Raw genomic sequence first — 15,354 nt, forward strand, 5'->3', positions numbered from 1 at the left:
CACAGCAGCTGACCATCGGGACAAAAGGTGAGTCAGAGAGGGATCATGACCACAGTCGTGACAGCCTCAAAGTTTAAAGCTTCAAAGATAAGTACTTGATTGCTTTAATATCGAAGAACTGAAAGTTTATTTAGTCTTCTGTTATGCACATGTGACATCGAATTTAGGAAAAGAATATTTTATAATAATATAAAAAATGACCGATGCGGTGTTTGAGCGAGGTACTTGAGTGTTATTTTACAGTTGTGATATAGAAGTCAACTGCTATTCTGATGGTCCACAAAAAAATTAAGTCTCTATAAGGAACCTTTATTTTTGGACACATTAGTGATTGATTGGTTACCTTTATGTAATTTGTGACCACTTTTGGATTGTCTATTGAAGAATTTGTGACATTTGTTCTAGTGGAGGAAGTATCTAATGTATCAGTTGAGAGTACAACCACGGTTAGTCCTTTTAAGCTAACAAACATTCAAATCAACTCACACAGGATTGTTGTTGTCTAGACTGTTACCAATACGTATCTGTGCTCCCCGCAATCGTTGCGAGCAGCAGTCTCTCCGGTTCACCACCTCAACGGATCTAATTTTCCAGGAACGCTGTAGATCCAACCGCCACCAGGCTCCCATTTCCTTCCTGGTGTGGATACAGGAGCCTCGGTGATAATTAGTGTTTGGATTCTCATCAATGGCTAATCTTGGAGAACCATTAAAAGCCACCGAGCTCTGATTGGCTATTCCAAGTGGTGCTATGTTTGTCCCTGAAAACCAAATCCAAAACAAAGCAAGATTTGCAAGGCTAGAAGGACTAAAATGATAAAACTGTACAATAATATGATTTCATTTAGTAACTTTTGCCAATCATGAACTCAGTAATTCTTACTAAGAATGGATGAGTCGGTGTGTTATTAAATCAAGACCTTGAGACAAAATGCAAAAACAGTTTCTCTATTGTAATAAATCTTGCCTGGTTCACGATAATTCTAAATATGTACAATTTAAGATAGTACAAAGCTAATGTTAAATATTGTTTTAAACTACATATCATTCCTCTTTATCATACAAGGATTCTAATAATTACATATTAGAGAAGAGACGGCTGAGGGGAGACATGATAGAGGTATATAAAATAATGAGTGGAGTGGAACAGGTGGATGTGAAGCGTCTGTTCACGCTTTCCAAAAATACTAGGACTAGGGGGCATGCGATGAAACTACAGTGTAGTAAATTTAAAACAAATCGGAGAAAGTGTTTCTTCACCCAACGCGTAATTAAACTCTGGAATTCGTTGCTGGAGAACGTGGTGAAGGTGGTTAGCTTGGCAGAGTTTAAAAAGGGGTTAGACGGTTTCCTAAAGGACAAGTCCATAAACCGCTACTAAATGGACTTGGGAAAAATCCACAATTCCAGGAATAACATGTATAGAATGTTTGTACGTTTGGGAAGCTTGCCAGGTGCCCTTGGCCTGGATTGGCCGCTGTCGTGGACAGGATGCTGGGCTCGATGGACCCTTGGTCTTTTCCCAGTGTGGCATTACTTATTTACTTATGAAAACTCCCCTCCAAATCACAAGTGGGTCTAAAAGATACTGACCACTGCAGGCTGAATTTTAACACTGGCTGACATGGCTTTTCGTGGCCCAACATTCAGCACCGGACTGTGCCAAGATAGTGGTGAGGAATAATCAGCTATTGAGCAGTCATTGGTTGTTATCCAGGTACCCAAATAGCCATCTGGATAAAGTTAGGAAAGCCTATCTGCTGTCCTAAGCTTATCTGGATAGTTACTGTTACTGGACTAAACTAAGTGGGTAACTCCCGGCTTCTCTCAGACTCTGCACCCAGACTACTGTGGCCTACCCAGAGATTGCCGAAAAGGTATGACCACATATTTAGCAGCAATATCCAGGTATGACCCGGTCAGCGGGACTTATCCAGGTCAGAAACATTTTAACATGGATAAGTCCTAATGAATATTGCTCAAGATTTCTTTAATATCCAAATTGCGGGTATGAACACCTGTGACTCATTTCATACCAAAATTCTATCCGGTATTTGCAAAATGTTATAAATTCAAAGGAAGAGTTGCTGACATCTTAGTTTCCTACTCTCCCATCAAATCTATTGTCACAACAGGACTGGTCACCTAAATTTGTCTGTGACATGAGTCAGAGATAAATGTCACTTGTCCATGGTCACATAGCATGAGAAGAGGCAACTTAACTCCCTCTATCACATTTTTAAGCTCAGGTATAATAACTCATTATCATTTAAGTTCTTGAAAGTTATTAATATGCAAGCAAACCCCTTCCAGAGACGGAGAGGTGGTAGGACCAAAGGACATGAATGGAGGTTTGCAGGGCGGTGGATTTAGAAGTCAGGAAATACTTTTTCAGAGAAAGGGCAGTAGATGCCTAAAATGCCCTTCCAGGAGAAGTTGTAGAGTCAGAAACAATAAAGGAATTCAAAAATGTGTGGGATAAACACAATGCCTAAAAAGGAGGATGGAAACAAAACATGGCTGTTGAGGTGTTACTTTGGACAAGAGTAGTTGGGAACTAAGGCCAGTGTTGCATGGACTTATATGACCTGTGTCCGGCAAATGACAATAGACAGGTGCGGATTAGGGAACTAAGACCAATGTCGGATGGACTTCTGCAGTCTGGGGAAAGTTCTATCAATGGCGCTCAGAATCGAGCACCGGAAAAAATTGGCGCCAAGCACGATTCTATAAAGGATACACACCATCCATTCTTCCCAACAAGACGAAGCTTGTACTCACCACTCTGTGCAGGTTATAGTTCTTCATGCTTAAACGCTGGTTGACAATTTGCCATCATGCCAACCACGTATAGGTAGTTAATTAGGATACTGTCTTGGGACAATATTTTATATCCAAATATATTGTCAACAGTATTTAACTTGCTAATCTCAACATTAAAATGTTTTCTCCTCTCCCTTGAGATGCACAGAAGCCTCACTCGTAGCATATGATAATAACGTGACATACAATATGCAGACTTGATGGATTTTGTCTTTTGTATCTACCCTTTATAGCATCTTGCTTAGTGCCAATTCCCACAGCCATCCTATGGGTGCCAGACTCACTCCTGCTGAAACCTGGTGTAAATACTGGTGCCCAGGCTGGGCACGCTGAGCCAGTATTCTATAAGTATGCATGTAACTTTTTGGAATGCCCGACCATGCCACATCCCCTTTTGGGATACATGCTATAAGAGTTAGGTGCCCTGCCATACAGAACAGCATGCAGCCAGATGTGTGCACAAATTTTATTGGGTGGAAAACAACATCAATAATTGATTGTTTGCAACCAAATATTGATAGATAACAGCTATCAATGCATCTTGACAACTTCCCAAATTTGGACGTGATATATAGACTCCAGGGGTCATTGTTCCACAAATGGCAAAAGTCAGGTTTGGATTAAGGAACTAAGGCCAGTGCTAGATGGACTTCTAAGTCTGTGTCACGCAGATGGCAAAAGACAGATGAAGATCAAGTCTACGTATTGTATATCACGTTATTATCATATGCTACGAGTGAGGGAGCTGTGCGTCTCAACAGGGAGGGGAAAACATCTTAAAATCGAGGTTAGCAAGTTCAATACTGTTGACAATATATTTGGTTATTTATTTATGACATATTTATACCACATTAGCCCAAGAAGAGCTTAGGTTCAATGTGGCTTACATTACAAACATCGGTAGAATTGTACGCAATTTGAAAAGTATCTGTTCACATAATACATCTACTATAATAGTTTGCACCTCCAACGTTCTGAAACTGACTCCGTGGCAGACTGCAGTGAAGGGTTTGTAAGCTTCGTAACTCTGTAACCATCTCTCTCTGTCCTGCCCTCACGTCAAAACGTGATGACGTCGAGGGCAGAACAGTGAGAGGGAAGGGAACGCTGCAGAGTTGCTAGGCAAAGGAACGCGGTGTCACCAGCATGAGGGACATATCAGAGGCAAAGAAACGATACGACAGTTCAAGGCCCCCTCCCTCGGAATTTTAAAAGTCTTCTTCACTTACTTCACTTACAGCTCTGGTCCCGCCCTCATTTCCTGTTTCCACAAGGGCAGGACCACAGCTCAGAGAAAGAGAAGGGAAAACCAAACTAAGGGCCGAGCCTGCATGCTTTGTACCGCTGCTGCCGGCCGCCGTAACCCCGATGAAGTAAGTGAAGAAGACTTTTAAAATTCGGAGGGAGGGGGCCTTGAACTGGAAGGGAGGAATGATGATCTTGCAACTCGGAGGGAAGGATGACGACCCTGGAACTGGGAGGGGGGAGGGATGCACATGGATGCTTTGGTGGGAAGAAGATGAATCAAACAAATTTAACAATTTAAAATCCTAACACTTCCCTTAAAAATATTAATGGGAGAAGGTCATTACCTTGCTAGCGCCCTTTTCATTTGTTTGAGAAACGGGCCTTTTTTACTAGTCTTCTAATAATACGTTGAAATTTAAAGTTTAAGCTATTTCAACGTAACAATAATCCTGAAATACACAATTCTATATTGAGAATGGATCTAAGATGGCCGACTGAACGGATGTGCTGAGAGGAGCTCCTCCAGACAATCGGAGTCCTCCACTATAAGGCTCCGTTTAACAGCTCCAATTAGCTCCAATTGGCAGCTACATACTTAGCGTGGACAGTGAACAGGAGAGCTGTGGTCCAACCGGAGGTGCATGCGTGTGCGGCCCAGCTTGCCCTACACTGCACTGCACTGCATGACCCACGCGGCCCGAGGCTCGGCTTGGTCCCGGCGGGGTCAGCGGCCGGGCTACGGCCAACGGCGCGGCGGATGTGGTGGCGGCGAACGGAGGGGAGCAGATCGCTGGGGTGCTGTGCTGTGGTGGGATCGGAGCCTGGTTTCTGCGCCCCCTGCCTCGCTTCGATCGCTGGCCTGATCGCTGGCCTGGTCGGGCGCAGAGGCGGGAGGCCGGTGGTGCGGGACAGGAGGATTGGATCGGCAATGGATCGGATTAGCAAGAGCAACGCGATCGTCGGGAGGCAGGGCGCCGCGGGACCGAGCGTCCACGTGGCTGCCGTCCCTCCCTCGTTCCGCTGCCTGGTGGCCGGTGCAGTGTGAGTCGGGAGATTTGAGTGGGGCGACGAGGCAGCGGGTAGCGGGCAGCGGCTCATCAGCACTTGGGAGTGCTGCGAGTCATCTCCCTGCCTGTAGTGCTGGTCCTTCCGAGCGTGGTGAGCCAGGGGTCCTGGGCGGCTGCTCCCTCGGCCCTCCTGTCGATCCTCTGGCACGGGAGAGTGGGGAGCGAGGTGACCTGGGGCAGGTAGTCCATGGGCCCTGTGTAGATCTCTCTGACGAGAGTGAGTGGGGAGCCAGGTGACCTGTAGCAGCCGATCCCTAGGCCCTCGTGTGGATCCTCTCTCTGACCCACTTCTCTTGTCCCGGCGATTCCTACTAGTTCTGGTTCATGCCTCTGCCCTGCTGCCCTACCTGTCCGCTCTTATCCCTCGGCTCCAGCCCGCTCCAGTCCGGCTTGTTCTGGTCCGCTGCCCTGCTCTTCTCCCTCCGCTCCTGCTTCTCTCTGTCTGCCTGTCCCAGCTTGCTCCGGTCCCAGTGCTCCATTACCTTCTGCTCTACCTAGTCCCAGTCCATCTGCTCCAACTTGTTCCAGTCTGTTACTGACCGTCTGTCCAGCCTGTTCCAGTCCAGCCTGTTCCAGTCCTGCTCCATCATTGTCTGCTCCAGCCTGTTCCAGTCCATCTGTTCCAGCTTGTCCCAGTCCGTCGACTCCAGCCTGTTCCAGTCCGTCTGACCCAGTGTGTTCCAGTCCTGCTATACTGCTGTCTTCTGCTCCAGTTTGCTCCAGTCCTGCTATACCGCTGTCTTCTGCTCCAATTTGCTCCAGTCTACTCCAGCTTGTTCCAGTCCATCTGTTCCACCTTGTTCCAGTCCGCCTGTTCCTGCTTGTCCCAGTCCTTCCGCTCCAGCCTGTGCCAGACCGCTTGTTCCAGCTTGCTCCAGTCCAGCTGTTCCAGCTTGTTCCAGCCTGTTCCAACCTGTTCCAGCTTATTCCTTCCCAGCCCGTCTGTTCCAACTTGTTCCAGTCCATCCATTCCTGCCTGCCCCAGCTTGTTCCAGTCTGCCTGTTCCAGCTTGTTCCAATCCATCCATCTCAGCGTATCCTGTTGCTCCTATCCATCCATCCCAGCTTGTTCCTGTCCGTCTGTCCCAGCTGCTGCCTACCTGCCTGTTAACCCATCGAGTAACCTGCCTGCCTGCTTGTGAGCCTCTCAGCCATTGACTAACCTGCCTGCCTGCTGCTAGCTTGTCAACCATTGACTTACCTGCTCGCCTGCCTGCCTGCGAGCCTCTCAACCATTGACTTACCTGCCTGCCTGCTGCTAGCTTGTCAACCATTAACTTACCAGTCCATCAATTCCAAGCCTCCAACCCAGCTCTCCATTCTATCTATCTGCTTAACACCTCAGTCACCACACAGTCACTTGCTACACCTCAGTCACTACGTATGGCTCCTATCCACATTCTCTTCCTTGCCCTGTCCCTTCCAAATCTCTTTCCCCCCCCCCCCCCCCACTCCCACTGTCTACCACTGGAACTCGCTGCCCTCCCGCCTGGCCCGCCACGGCAATACCCTTTTCACCCCCATCCCGCACCACCTCACCATCCCTCTTGTCCCCCTCCTCCATCCTAGCTCTCAACTTTCAACACTTCCTTCCTGCTATTAACCCATCCCCATTCCTCCTAAGTGCACCCCGTCTTCATCGCCCAACCTCGACCACCCTCCTCCGCACTCTCTTGCTCCTCCTCCTGACATTAACCCTAATCCAGGTCCCCCTCATCTGTCCTCGTCCTATCCACGTGAACGATCCCAGGACGTCTCCAATCTTGTCTCTATTCCCCTCCTCCCCCCCTCTTCCCTCCCCTTCTCATGCGCCTTGTGGAATGCCCACTCAGTCTGCAACAAACTGCCCTTCACCCACGATCTCTTCATCTCCCACTCCCTTCAACTGCTCGCCCTAACTGAAACCTGGATCTCTTCTCACACACTCCCCGCCCAGTTGGCCGCGGTGGAGGCATTGGCGTCGCCCCCTCCTCTCCGAGCACACCACTCGAACTCTCATCCACTCTCTCATTACCTCTCGCCTTGACTACTGCAACCTACTCCTCACCGGCCTCTCACTTAGCCATCTATCCCCCCTTCAGTCCATCCAGAACTTGGCCGCACGTCTTATCTTCCGCCTCAACCGATATACTCATATCACCCCTCTCCTCAAGTCACTTCACTGGCTTCCGATCAGATACCACATACAGTTCAAGCTTCTCCTACTCACCTACAAATGCACTCGATCTGCAGCCCCTCCTTACCTCTCTACTCTCATCTCCCCTTATTTCCCCACCCGTAACCTCCACTCTCTAGACAAATCCCTCCTTTCAGTACCCTTCTCCACCACCGCCAACTCTAGGCTTCGCCCTTTCTGCCTCGCTTCACCCCATGCTTGGAACAAACTCCCTGAGCCCATACTGTATAATTATAGTACAGCAAGAGGCCCTCACTGGATGCCCACCGGAAGGGTGGAAGGCCAGATTTTAGGACTCAGGCTGTAAAAATACCAGCTAGGTTTAAAAATCTATGACTGGCTGAGCAAGGACTTGCTTTTCCTGCAAGTTAATATGTGTTCTAGCTTAAGACCTATCCACTGGAATAGTGGTGGGCCAAGCTACATAGCTTTAAACAGCTGAAAAGCACTAACTAGGCCTGATAACAAGATGATGGCCTTATAGCAGAGAGCCTGCAAGAGCAAGGACTGCTTGGTGAGTTCTAATGAAACCTGGTGCAACTTCCAAATTGAGTGTAACACACATGATGTAGAAGTTAAAGACAGAAATGATAAGAAGTTTGGTTCATAACACGGAGTCTGTCTTTAATAAGTTGGCACCCAGATCACAAGATGTTATGAAATTGATATATCTATATTTAGATATCTTCATAAGAACAAAGTGTTTACAAAAAAGGAAATTACACAATAGCCATGTTTGGATGTTTGGATGTCTGTATCTAGGGAGATGTTGACAAAAAGGGAAATTGCACAATAACTTGCAATAGTTAGAACGGAAAAGTGAGGGTACAGATGGACACCTGCCGGAAATGATTCAGAGGTTGGGCAATATTGAGAAAAAAAACAGGGTCTTGCCATTGACTTGTATTGAGATCTGCGCCTATAAAAGAGATGAGATTTTGGCAGATCATTGGAACGGTCCCGAACTCTTCTCGGAGGGCAGAAGCTCTGTGCAATTGAACCCAGAACCTGTCTGATGAATGTATCTGATTAAAGTCTGATTTGCAAATAAACTCTTCATTCCAAATGATGATTTGTGGGCTTCACTTAATGATGAAAGGCTGTAAGTATAAATGCTTTTGCTACATCAGGCTATCATTCGCTGCATTGTATAACCTGTAGTCTAAATCCCTTAGAGGCAATAACTCCTTGAGTACCCCAGTACTAGTGCTATTTAGAGATGGAGTCAGATTTAAGGTCACTCCAGCCTTCTTGGGGGGCTCGGGACCCCCCAATTCTCAACATTGGTGACTCCCGTACGCTGCTCGGTATTCCCTGTTCCACCCTTTCCTGTCCTTCTCCTTCTTGTTTATGGATGCAGTGGGGATATATTCTGTGCGTCCAAACCCTCATTTTTGTCTTTCAATATTTAAAGATCAAGAATTTCCTCCCCGATGTCTCATGTCCCTTATTATAGCAGTCTGCTGTTCTCGCTCTAAGCTTTCACTCTTTCCTGTGGTTAAGCCACTTCCGTTATTCTTCCCTATCGCAGTCAGTGATAATATGTAAGTCTTGTGCTTTCTTTCCCCCTCTTAGTTGCGTCCAAGACTGCGCTTTATTTCTTCTCTCTGATTCCTATCTCCCCTTCTTGGCACTGCTATTTTCCCGGTCTCTTTCCCCTTGCTGACATGTTAATTCTCCCCGTAGTTGGTTTTTTCAAAAACACACTTATGTGAAATAATTTCTTCCCTTCCCTCTTCATTCTTGGTAGTCTGTCGCCACACCTTCCTGTGGGGTTTTTTTTTCTTTAAGCCGCAGCTTTTACATGGTCCCTGCCACCTCTGTCCCTTTTCAGCCGGTTGTTATTAACTTATGTTTTTGTTTTCCCTTTGAATGCAGCTGTCCCAGCGTGTCACTGATTTCTAGTGCTTTGGTACGGTATGGTCCACTGCTGGTGATGTTATATCTGTCTCTATTCTTATCTGTTACTTTTTATATCATGTTCTCCTAAGGTACCTTGGTGCCGGTCTTTTTTTTTTACCTCCTAAAACTTCCAAACCTTTTCGGGGATTGGTACGCTCAGAGTTCGTCCACATGGCACCAGCAAGGTCTTAATGCGGGCTATACGCCTAACTTCTGGAGCATGTGTGGTCTTTCATAAATCATTGTCTTCTCTCACCCGTCACCAGGATTGTGGATGCATGCACAATCAGGTAACAGAGTACTGTATCATTACTCTTATGTATGTCTACTAACGCTATTCTTCTGCCTTTATTTCACTGGACTGGCATATACCCTGGTGAAAAGTGCCCACTTGAGGGGTACTGGGAACTGGTATTCAGTCCGCTCCTTTTCTAACCCCTTCCTCTGGTACTATTCTGTTTTTCTGCTTTCTTCCTCTGTTCCCTTATCGCTTTCTCCTTCTGCGCTTGGCTGGCGCATTTGTTTTTCTGTTCCTGTCCTTTTGTGAGTCTGTCTAACGATTATTATGTGATAAGTGCCCTTATATCTTTTATTCATCACCTATACCCTGTCCCTTTCGAGCGCTTGGTGTGTGCAAGGGTACGAGTGGCATCTAGGTTCTAGGCTGGGAGACCACGCCTAGCAGATGCTGGCTGTTTTTTCTCGTTTCGCCACGATTGTCATTAGCGGTCTCATGCTGGCTATTCTTAGCCTAACGCCTTGACATTTCGTGTCTTAAGTCTCCGTCCTCCCTTGAGCGAAGCTTCTCCTGTCTTTTTAGGCTATTCAGTGTATGTTGAAGTTGATCCCCGTTATGTTTCCCACCATCCCTACCTGTAGATCATGTGTTTTTACTTTTGTCTGAGCTCCTATTCACTGCAGTTCCCTGAAATCCTATATCTCTCCTTTAAAATCATTTTGGTTAAACTGACAGCCCACAGAGCCCCAACCTCCTTTCCTGCCTATACACTTCTGCTTCTAGATCTCGGACGGAGGGAGTGTCCCTTCCCTGCCCTCCAAGAGATCTGTGCTCATTTCCTCTGTGCGGTACTTAAACCTCCGAGAGGTACTTAACCTCTACCTTGCATGTCTCTCTGCTTCTGTTTCTGGCCACTGTTGATTTCTCCCCATCCTTGTTAGAAACTTTCCTGATGTGTCTTTGTGAAAGATTTATAGTTTAAACCTAACAATTCTTTGTCAGCTTCTTAGCTGCACTTCATCATTTTCTGCTTCCTTATTTTGCTGTTATTGCCAAGCTTTATGAGCAGCATTACACCTATGCTTCAACACTGACAGGCTTGCCCCCACCTCTGTTCCTGCTTCCTCAGATGCTCGCTCTCGCCTATACGCTTTTGTTACCTCTGTCTGACCTTCAACTGCTTAATTCTGACTCAATCGGGTGTTAGATTGAGTTATCTTTTACTGTCACTATGTTATCTACAAGCTTCGGGTAACGGCGCTCAGCATCCTAGCCACTTATTGGCCTAATACTTTTGACTATGAAGGAGATGCCGGTTTCCTATACGGTTTTTCTTCGCACTTTATTTCTTTTCTTTATATTTGCACACATTTGCGGTCCCATTTCTTCCGATTCTTTAAGTCTCTCACTGACTCTCTCAATTTATAAGTGCGTAGCTGCTTATCTTCCTCTTTTCTTCTGTAACTGCCTGGCTTCTTGGGCGGTGCCCACTTCCTTCCTCTTCTCTGCTCTTTCTCCCTCTCGTATCTGCTAATCTTTAGCTTTGGAATCTATTATTAAATCCTGTTTCTAATAATCTTTTGTAATAATGTCTTGCCCTGTACTTTGTATTTGCCTCCGTTGGTCACTGCAACGGCACCTTCCTTTTCTCCTGGCTATGTTCCCTGCTCCTATATACAGGCTATCTGTCAGTAAGGTTACGTTTCCTTCTCTGTCAGTTATTTCTCAGCCATACCATTTTGTCAGTTATTTCTTTGATTATAAATATTCCCTATGACAGGTCTGTTGCCAGTTCTAAGTATTGTTAACCGGTGTCTCTATTTTGCAAGTGCGTCTCATGCCTTGAGAGCTTGCTGTCCGTTCGTGCGCTGTAACCATCTTCCGCTCTGATAACTTTCCCCCCCCCCCCCCTTCCTTCCTGTCATACAGCTTTATACTTGATAAACCACACTTATTTCTATGCCTGCCTGCTATGGGAACCCCGTCTGAAACTTTCATGACATTAGAAATCTCCGCTTGAGAAGTCCCGGTCTGTATTCTGTCTCTGTTCCCCGCAGCCACTTTGGATGCTTCCGGGTTTAATTTTCGCTGCATAGACCCCGTCTCTGCCACTTTCGGCACCTTTCTGTCATACTCACTATATATGAAACTGTTATTACGCTCCAAGTCTTCTACCTTTGTATTTTGTCTTTGCTAAAAGTCCCAAAAGTCCTGCACTAATCCTGACAGTTGTCTGCCTTAAGCTCTCGTTGTTACTGCTTCTCTGAGTGAATATGCCACTTTTTTCTGTACCCCTCTTTCCTGTCACAGCCTCGGCTGTAAGACTGTTAAATTTATCTCACTCCCACCTATACTTTCTCCTTGCAAAAGGTCTCTTGTCCTTTATACAGCATTCTCCTGTCCCCTGGCTCTGTGACTTGTTTTTCTAAGCTATCTGGACTTCAGAAGCATGCTCTTCTCCTTCATGTATTGTCAGTGCTTTATACTGTAACTTATGGCTGGCTGTCAAACTATACGGCCATCTTCCGGTCTGATTAATGCTTTTTCTTCTCCTCTTACAGTTGTAATTTTAAATTTGTACTTGACCTAGTAGCTGTTATCACACCCTTTTAATTTACAATTTGTTTTGGGACAATGTTATATTTTTAATTAATAATGCTTAAGATTTGTCATTTATTTTCCTTATTTATGTCTTGGATATGCTTTGGGCTCTCACTTTGACGCTCCATACTTGGGATACACCTCACGGCCCTCCTCTCTGATGCTCTACCGACTCTTGCACCTTTTTGTTTTTTTCCTCCCCCTAAAATTGTCCCTCCTTGCTGCTACTCTGGTATATTCAGTTTACGGGGTAATTAATGGAATGTATCAAAAGTAGTAGCATTTATATGTATGACCCTCCATAGATTATTGTTATTATACTTTGAAATGATACTCCGGGATTTAGCTTACGGCATTGTTTCTGAACGGCATGATTAATATCCACTTATTTCCTGTAGAACTACTTGCCCGTAACTTTTCAGGATGCAAGTTAGATTTTACACTACTGATTAGCTCTACTGTCAAAAGCTTGGGTTTTCATTTTTAGTTAAGATTGCAAGACTATGTTTGAGTTCTATAAATTAATGGTGTGCGGCAATGTTTTCAGTTCAATCATATATTCAGTTTTCTGCAAGTTTAACCTTGTTTTATGGCACATTTTCTCAGCATGCATAATGATATTCCTATGTAATGGTACATATTCTTTTAAATCACTTATCTTTTGATAATTCAGTTCCCGGTTCTCTAGCTTTTTTGTATGTGTTCTCTTACACGAACAGCAGTGTTTTGAATGCTTTCGGTTTCATTTTTGCGGTGGCAGCGCTGGTTTGTTGTTTGTCTAGAATGGCTTTTGTTTCTGCAGTGTAATATTGCAAGTTCCATAATAATGATTTACAGTCTGTTTGTCCAGGTTTTTTTTTGTTCATTTACTTGATATTCCAATTTTGTTGTACAGTTTTTTTTTTCCTCTGATATGGGGAACATACGAAGTCGTTTGTCCATTGGTTTGCTCTGCTTGTCCATCAAAATCATTTTTTTCTCCCTCCAAGTCCCACCTACTCTCCTATTTTGCGTGTGTCACTCTTGTTTCAGACTTTAATGCATTTTTATGTAGTACAACAGTGTGAATGATTTTATTTTGTATTGTATTGTCCTGGTTTTGCGGGCTTCCTTACTGTCGGCTGTTTTATTTTAATGCCTTTTGAGTTCCCTTCTTATGAATTATTTAATAGAAAATCTATTGTCTAGTGACTCTTTTATGGTACCATCCCCCAAGAGCTTACATGTGTTCAGTGTTACAAATCTTTCTTTCAATTTCCTTTTTTTATTATATCTACTTTATTTTTACTACCTTTGCAGTTTGTTTCAGGGGCTCTTCCCTGGGATATGCTATATTTTTATTTCTAATTTTTTTTTTTTCTTATATACCAGTGTCACGCTATAACCATTGGGTTTGATATCGATGCCTGGGGCTTACACCCATTGGAGGTGATCCTTCAATGGATGACGGTATCTCAATTAGTAGGAGCAGACTTCCATTCCATTTTCGGAGTGGCCTGCGGATTCGGTATTATTGCCCACATAGGAGTTGCTGGTATACATGATCGCCGTGGCAATAAAGAGACGTCTAAGACATTGGTTGAGATTGCGTACAGGTTGACTCGGGCATTCAATATTCTTGGAGGGTTAGTTTTATACGAGAAGTTTTCCTAACTTTTCAACGTTCTAGACTGGTTAGTCATATACGAGATGTTTCCTAACCATAAAATTTTGAGTGGGTTGTTGTACACGAGAAGTTCTCAAACTACAGGTCCTTTGGGGTGATTAGTCGTACACGAGAAGTTCAATCGTACACGAGAAGTTCAATAATCAGCGGAAACCCATTGGACCGCTGCTCTTCGACTCATGAGACCTTATTCACTGGTTTTTTGAGTTCTTTTTGGGAGTGTTTGCAATGTCCCTTTTTGGGGGCTCTATCATGGGCTGGAGCTCATGGCCAAGTAACCTGGATAGCTCTTGGCAGGCAGGGAAACGGGGTTTCTTTATGCCTTTAGAAGCACACTCTGGAGAGTAGTATTTATTAATTAGGGGTAGAGTAGTATAGATACATAATAGCTGACACCATTCACTTTTTGTACTTTTTTTCTTAAACTCTCCTTTCCTTTCCTCCTTTCCTCTTTGTGACTGTCATTTGTCTGTTAATTTGACCTGCGGTAAAAGCGTTGAGCTTCCCGCCAATTAGTAATTTTTATTTCGGGTCCCTTTGTTGGAGCACATTAATAGATGTGTGAGTATGATTGTGTTATGTCTCTGCATGTTTTACTATCAGAATAATCATTGTATGTTTTTGTAAACTGTTAGCACATTATCATTTCTAGGTCTCCTTGTTATCTCTGAAGCTGCCTTTTGAACCACTGACCTTGGACCAGGTTCTAGATCTGGTCAATATATATATTATTATTAATCTAGTTCATTTTTTCTATAGCAAATTACAGGTCTGAAGCTTATTTGTAGACCACTTGCTCACTAGGTCCCGTTATTATACATATTGGGTGATGTTGTTCACTACCCATTATATCATATCTTCCTCTCCGCACCCAACACCAGATACTGGTGATCTGACATCTATTCAGATCTCTGGTAAGGACTTTCCGTCCGAAACAAACCTTTCTATTTTGCGGTTGACCTCCCTATGCCACCGAGAGTTCGGAAGGGCATAGTGACCCCGCCAACTGTCCTCTTTCTCAATTGATTTTCTGCGCTGGAGATTACATTGCACGAATCGTGAGTATATTTTCATTTATTGTATGTATTGCTATTGAGCTTGCCTTTGTATACTTTCATGGCCTGTTGGATTAGCTCTAATTTAAATGTTTTATTTTACCAAATTTAGGATAAAGATTTTGTCCTCAATACACAGGGACACCTCTGTATGTGGGACAATAACTTTGTATGTGTATGAGTGTGGTTTTCCTTTTCTATACTGTCTGTGTGCTATGACTTGTAATTGGCTACTTGAATATTTATTTTTATATTTTTTGTTTTAAAACCCTAAAAAAATTACTTAACCGTGCACAATTCCAATGCTTGGTTTTGAACTACATTTAGAAATATCTTGCTTCCTCTTCTGAACTTTAAGTTTTCTACTTATCAAGGTTGGGTTACTGTTTTAATTTTATGTCTATATGTTGCCGTGTGTCCTGTGGTAAATGGCATATATTAAACCAGCTAGTTATTAAGGAATCATTTCTTTAGTTTTAAATTAGTGCTTTAAGGTTACTCTGCGAGATTGCCTATCAACTGCAGTGGTAGTAAATCTCAAAGGAGTGTTTTTGTTTTTTTCAGGATTGTATATTATTT

General features: G+C 44.3%; 1 protein-coding gene across 1 annotated transcript in view; it reads right to left on the reverse strand.

Moving 5' to 3' along the window:
* Positions 1 to 15,354, reverse strand: part of LOC115458582 — a 59,244-nt gene that overhangs the window by 26,526 nt on the left and 17,364 nt on the right. The window contains 1 exon segment of the mRNA XM_030188461.1: positions 487 to 760. Within this exon segment, the coding sequence (XP_030044321.1) occupies positions 487 to 760 (274 nt within the window).

The sequence above is a fragment of the Microcaecilia unicolor genome, unplaced genomic scaffold, assembly GCF_901765095.1.
Source record: "Microcaecilia unicolor unplaced genomic scaffold, aMicUni1.1, whole genome shotgun sequence".
Lineage (NCBI taxonomy): Eukaryota > Metazoa > Chordata > Amphibia > Gymnophiona > Siphonopidae > Microcaecilia > Microcaecilia unicolor.